The following is a 6,625-nucleotide window of genomic DNA, read 5'->3' as shown; positions in this document are numbered from 1 at the left end:
TGATCTATGCTAAGCTAAGCTAAAAGTGCTACCGCCAGACCCGGAGATCGGCTGAATGGATTCGAAAACGGTAAAACTCAACTGTTTAAGTCTAGGGGAGTTGGGAAATGAGCCTATTTTCAAAAATAGTGGAGTGTTCCTTTACGTTAACGCATTTAAGTATTACTGGTTTTGAAGCTATAAACACAAATTGTTATATAATAACTATGAAAAATAAACCATCCCTTGTTAATAAATACCATGTTATCAACATTTGTTTCCAGTTAAAACAGCTCTAATTATGCTGTGCTAGCCAAATATACAGTTATGACTTAATTTTACTGAAGCTAATACTCATGTTAAAATTAAAAAATAAATAAAATTAATTTTGACCGCACATGACTGATATGTTTCTCATTATCTCAGAGACCCTTTGATATTATTTGATATAGTTCTAAAATTAATATCGCTCGTGCAATTCCAAACCTGTAAGATCATATTTCTTTTGTACTTTTTCAAATGATCATCTTTTGTTTTACAGGTTTGGAAAGATGTGAGAGTGAGTAAAAGATTCTTAAATGCTTAAAATGTTTGTATACAAATAAATCATATAGATTTTAGTTGTGTGTGTGTGTGTGTGTGTATATATGTATGTATATATACATATCTATACAAACTAGGGATAGGAAGATTCCCCGATTCGCTCGGTGCATCGGCATAAAAAGCTAACGATGCTGATGCATCGGTTTAAAAAGTGTGCATCGGCTACAAGTTGTCATTTATATCGCGATGCATCGTTTCTAAAATATTTGCATCGGTAAAAACCGATTCATTTATATATAATTACTAGTGGATGCGCTATACTTTTATTATTTAGAAAGTGACCAATATTTTATATGTAGATTGATTTCTCCTCTCTAAACTGTTTCTCAAGCGTGTTCTCTCATCACCGCTGCTGCTGCGTGAATATGACGCATCACAACAACACTACAGAGACCTGAGGAAAAGCGGGGATTAAAGTCCAAAATCTGACTTGAAATAACCTATCAAATCTATCGGGGCTAAAGCGGTTCCATAAACGACAAATTAAATTCACACAATCTCACTAATTTGTGCACGCCATAGACTGTCACGGTGGATCGATTTGATCCATGATCTACATTAAGGTCTGCTTAAGAATAAGCGTGCTGAGCGCAATCGAATAGGAGCGCAATAATTCTGAGTAAAATATACATTTTGATAAAAAAAAATTTTTAGGACATTAAATGTGTCTTTTTCAGACTTTTAAACCTACATATAAAGTGTATTTTTATGATAGCAGTTACTGTAAGTGGACTATTGTAATAGGTAAATCAACTAAATACTGAGCAAAGGGTCTGAATACTTAGGACCATGTGATATTTCAGTTTTTCTTTTTTAATAAATCTGCAAAAATGTCAACGATTCTGTTTTTCTGTCAATATGGGGTGCTGTGTGTACATTACGTTGAGGAAAAAAAAGTAACTTAAATGATTTTAGCAAATGGCTGCAATATAACAAAGAGTGAAAAATTTAAGGGGGTCTGAATACTTTCCGTACCCACTGTATATGCGCGAGAGATCACTTCCGGCGCTTGCGTAAACTACGCCAGAGCGCGTACACACCTCACGCACCGGATGCCGTGCGCGCGCTCAAGGAAGTTGGACATAGTTCTGTATTAGAGGTAAAAAAAATGATATACTGTTCAGTTTCTGGCACAAAACGATTGTTTCGTGTCTTAGGACATCAACGTGTCGTCACGAGCCGCATGGTTTAATTTGGATTTGTCTGTGCATGTTTTTTTTACCCTCATAGATTTTGTTACCATTGCCATGCATTATACGACTGATAGACTGCAACGGTTAAAGTAAAAAATCATCATGTGTTCTACTGAAGAAACAAAGTCACCTACATCTTGGATGCCCTGGGGGTAAGCAGATAAACATCAACTTTTCAGTTTTGGATGAACTATCCCTTTAAGAAAATTATTACAATTTTATATATTAAAGTATATAGGATGAATGATGTCCATCGTGTGAATGAAAAACTGCCAAGCAGCCACCATGTTTGAGATTGTCCACAACTATAATACATGTAAATACAAGATCAAATTTAATTTAATATTTCTGGGCACTATGTAATTTCCCATTTATATCCCATTAGGTTTGAGAACTTCTAAAATGGACATCAATTAAGACTTGTTCACTTCATAGTCATAGCAGATAAATGTATAATGTGAAATGAGAAAATGCATTAAACCAGGTTTTACGAATGTCATAAAAATTCAGCTTTATTTCATGTTATCACTTGTTAGCGTTGGTTGTTATATGATTCGCATATATAGATGTCACATAATTGGCGACAGTTGAAACTTATGACTGATAACGTAAAGCGTTCTGCATGAGATCAGTTAATTCACGTGATGTCTAGAGGCAATCCCAACAGGTTTGACAAGGATGTGTCAGTGTATGTGACCAGTGAAGAATGAGGATGGGTTCAAATAATTGGTTCATTCTTATTTGCAAATTAAGGAAATGAAGAGAGAGACATTTTAACAGAAGAAAAAGCCTTTAATGACATCTGTACAAACAAGAGACAAGAACAGAAAAAGAAAACAGCTTTGGAACGTTTATTTTTTCCTTGTACATGAGCAAAAAGATACAGCCTGGAAAACGACACGTATATTAAGAGACTTAAGCCAGCTCTTCCTCTCCCTCCTCCTCAAACTCGCCCTCCTCCTCTGCGGTGGCATCCTGGTACTGTTGGTACTCGGACACCAGGTCGTTCATGTTGCTCTCGGCCTCGGTGAACTCCATCTCATCCATACCTTCTCCGGTGTACCAATGCAGGAAAGCCTTGCGCCTGAACATGGCCGTGAACTGCTCTGAGATCCTCTTGAACAGCTCCTGGATGGCCGTGCTGTTGCCGATGAAGGTGGCGGCCATCTTCAGCCCACGGGGTGGGATGTCGCAGACGGCGGTCTTGACATTGTTGGGGATCCATTCGACGAAGTAGCTGCTGTTCTTGTTCTGAACATTGAGCATCTGCTCGTCCACCTCCTTCATGGACATGCGGCCGCGGAAGATGGCGGCGACTGTGAGGTAGCGGCCGTGACGTGGGTCGCAGGCGGCCATCATGTTCTTGGAGTCGAACATCTGCTGCGTGAGTTCGGGAACGGTTAGGGAGCGGTACTGCTGGCTCCCCCTGCTGGTGAGAGGAGCGAAGCCAGGCATGAAGAAGTGGAGACGAGGGAAGGGCACCATGTTTACGGCCAGCTTGCGCAGATCTGCGTTGAGCTGGCCAGGGAACCTGAGGCAGGTGGTGACTCCGCTCATGGTGGCAGAGACGAGATGGTTGAGGTCACCGTATGAAGGTGTGGTGAGTTTGAGGGTGCGGAAACAAATGTCGTACAGAGCTTCGTTGTCAATACAGTAGGTCTCGTCTGTGTTTTCCACCAGCTGGTGGACAGACAGCGTGGCGTTGTATGGCTCTACTACAGTATCGGACACTTTGGGCGAGGGCACCACGCTGAAGGTGTTCATGATGCGGTCGGGATACTCTTCGCGGATCTTGCTGATGAGGAGGGTGCCCATGCCAGAGCCGGTGCCTCCACCAAGAGAGTGGGTGAGCTGGAAGCCCTGCAGGCAATCGCAGCTCTCGGCCTCTTTACGAACCACATCCAGGACGGAGTCCACCAGCTCCGCTCCCTCGGTGTAGTGGCCTTTAGCCCAATTGTTTCCAGCACCACTCTGACCTGTTGCAATAGGCAGCGCATTTAATTTTCACATCCTCTTTTTTTTTACATAAATGTGACCCTGGACCACAAAACCAGCCGCAAGGGTCAATTTTTTTAAATTGATTGATTTATACATCTGTATAAAATTAAATGAATAAGCTTTCCATTGATGTATGGTTTGTTAGGACAGGACAATATTTGGCCGAGATACAACTACTAGAAAATCTGGAATCTCACCTTGAGAAAATCACCTTTAAAGTTGTCCAAATCCAGTTCTTAGCAATGCATATTACAAATCAAAAATTAAGTTGATATATTTACAGTAGGAAATTTACAAAATATATTCATGGAACATGATCTTTACTTAATATCCTAATGATTTTTGGCATAAATGTATTGTTGGCTACAAATATACCCGTGGTACTTATGACTGGTTTTGTGGTTCAGGGTCACAAATGGAATTTCTTTACATTAATAACGATACTCACCAAAAACAAAGTTGTCTGGCCTGAAGACCTGACCGAAGGGTCCGGATCTCACAGAGTCCATGGTACCAGGCTCCAGATCCACCAACACAGCACGGGGCACATATTTGCCTCCTAAAAGATTACAAAACAGGGTTAGAAAGACAAAATGGTTTCCCCTAATGCACGCTCACTTAGTACTATTGATGTGGATGTACCTGATGCCTCATTGTAATAGACATTGATCCTATCGAGCTGGAGGTCGCTGTCGCCATGATATGAGCCGGTGGGATCAATTCCATGTTCATCACTGATAACCTCCCAGAACTAAAGAATATAATAGATAATATTAGAGGACTAGAATTCAGAGGATTGAATGTAAAATTACAGGCAACAATTCATGACAATGTTATTCATGCATGTCACATTTAAAAGCAACAATGTATTCGTTTATTATTGTGGACTGAAATATTTCACTAAAACTGTGCTTTTCAAATATTCACCGCGTGGGTCTCACAAAAGGCGCCAACAAACGCCCACGCATATTTCGCATCAACATGCTGTTTGCCTCAATACGATTGATAAAAAGTCCTTTGTGCATCTAAGGCACGTTTATAAATTTTAATGTCGCTTAGAAATTGTTACAAAGTTGCAGACAATTTATGTTTTTTTTTTTTAAACTCCTCCCGCCCAAAACTTGCGCGCGCGGCACGCACGCCTGTTGGCGGAGATCCATTTCCGGCGTCTTTACGAACTAATCGATTTATTGGGTACCTATTTTTTTTATTATATATATTAATATATTTTAACTAGCAAATTTAAGTCGTTTTATCCTAGTTTGGTAATATTTAATGCAATGGCTTCATTTAAAAAAAATAGCTATGGCTGCATCTAGACAGCGTTGGCTCTTACAACGCCTTTTGTCGCACTGCAGTGAATCTCAACAAAGGGGAGTTCCAGACAGACGCCGGCGAGAACGAACGGTTGGCGTTAACATACATATTTCTTGAGCAACTATTAAATATCGTCGTCTTTTTAATTTTCCCAAGCGTTTCACAATGTAACTAAATAAAACTCGAATGTGGAAGCACATGGTTGACCTAGATTTAATTCAAACCAGATCAGAACGAACATCCGCTTTAGGCGGTTCGAGAAAATATAACGAATAGGTTAATTCTGCGCCTTTTCCACAAATATCTATAAAGAAAACGCAATATCTTGTTTTCTATATAGTCTAGATTATAAACCAACAATTGCGAATTTTAAAGAAATAAACAGACCTTGGCTCCGATCTGGTTACCGCATTGTCCAGCTTGAAGATGCACGATTTCCCTCATTTTTAGTCTGAAGTAAGAAGATTTGACAACGTGATAACGCTTTTTCCTTTCTTCAAATGGCAGACAACGGAGACTTCCCCCATATAAATAGCCTCCCCGCCCCGCCCTGCCCTGGACACAAGGCTAGTATGTATCAGCACACCATTAGCTGGCTCTCAAGAGCCCGCCCATATGTGTCCGTCTGGCCAATCACAGTAGAGACAGGGAACGCTGATTAGCCCTCCTCGACTGTCAGTCAAATTTGATGTCAACGTATGATTTTCTACGACACAGTACTTTGTTTTATAAAAAAGAAACGAAAATAGATGGCATACCACAGAAGCAAAATCCTATAATGAAGCTGTAAATCGCACACAAACGCTTGGTTGTTTATGGCTCTGAAATGTTCTGCGTGCCAAGGCTCAATCTAAACAGCTCGGAATAATAACAGGAAGTAAAATGTAAAATTATGTTTACAAGGCACGTAATGGCTAAATATCATAACATTCATACAAAACTGTGGAAGATACTGTGGAATAGAATATTTAACAAGCAAACACATAACGCAGTTTACCCATAGTATTAAATCAAAGCGATTAGGCCTATACATTGCCGCTCAATTTTCCTGCGTTACATACTGTACCTACTGTTTAGTGGCTTGGTAACAAATATTGGCCTCCTTCCTCTGCTTTCCGGCTATGGTATGTAATTAAATTCTGCCCACTTGACATAAAAAAAAGAGTGAGCAGAAAATCCCTTTGTGAAAAAGAAGTACAGTTTAGCATACTTTTTAAAAGAGTAGCTACTTATTAATATACTTTAAAACAGAGGTGCCCAAACTCGGTTCTGGAGGGCCGGTGTCCTGCAGAGTTTAGCTCCAACCTGCCTCAACACACCTGCCTGGAGGTTTCTAGTATGCCTAGTAAGAGCTTGATTAGATGGTTCAGGCGTGTCTAACTGGGGTTGGATCTAAACTCTGCAGGACACCGGCCCTCCAGGACCGAGTTTGGACACCCCTGCTTTAAAATAATATACCTAATTGTGAAGTGAATGTAATGTTTTCAGACACATCATTGCATGCTAATGGCAATTAAATGGTAAAAGGGTAATAT

General features: G+C 40.2%; 1 protein-coding gene across 1 annotated transcript; it reads right to left on the bottom strand.

Moving 5' to 3' along the window:
- Positions 1–2,576: 2,576 nt before the first annotated feature.
- LOC107698099 (tubulin beta-1 chain) lies at positions 2,577–5,608 on the bottom strand. Its single transcript, XM_016499009.1, has 4 exons — positions 5,478–5,608; positions 4,416–4,524; positions 4,222–4,332; positions 2,577–3,751 (listed from the first exon to the last, which is right to left on the bottom strand). The coding sequence occupies exons 1-4, from the start codon at positions 5,532–5,534 to the stop codon at positions 2,691–2,693; spliced, it is 1,338 nt and encodes a 445-aa protein (XP_016354495.1). The 5' UTR covers positions 5,535–5,608; the 3' UTR covers positions 2,577–2,690.
- Positions 5,609–6,625: the final 1,017 nt, after the last annotated feature.

The sequence above is a fragment of the Sinocyclocheilus anshuiensis genome, unplaced genomic scaffold (assembly GCF_001515605.1).
Source record: "Sinocyclocheilus anshuiensis isolate Anshui unplaced genomic scaffold, SAMN03320099.WGS_v1.1 scaffold1163, whole genome shotgun sequence".
Lineage (NCBI taxonomy): Eukaryota > Metazoa > Chordata > Actinopteri > Cypriniformes > Cyprinidae > Sinocyclocheilus > Sinocyclocheilus anshuiensis.
Note: the sequence above shows the minus strand (reverse complement) of the source record. Positions and strands in the feature narration are given on the sequence as shown.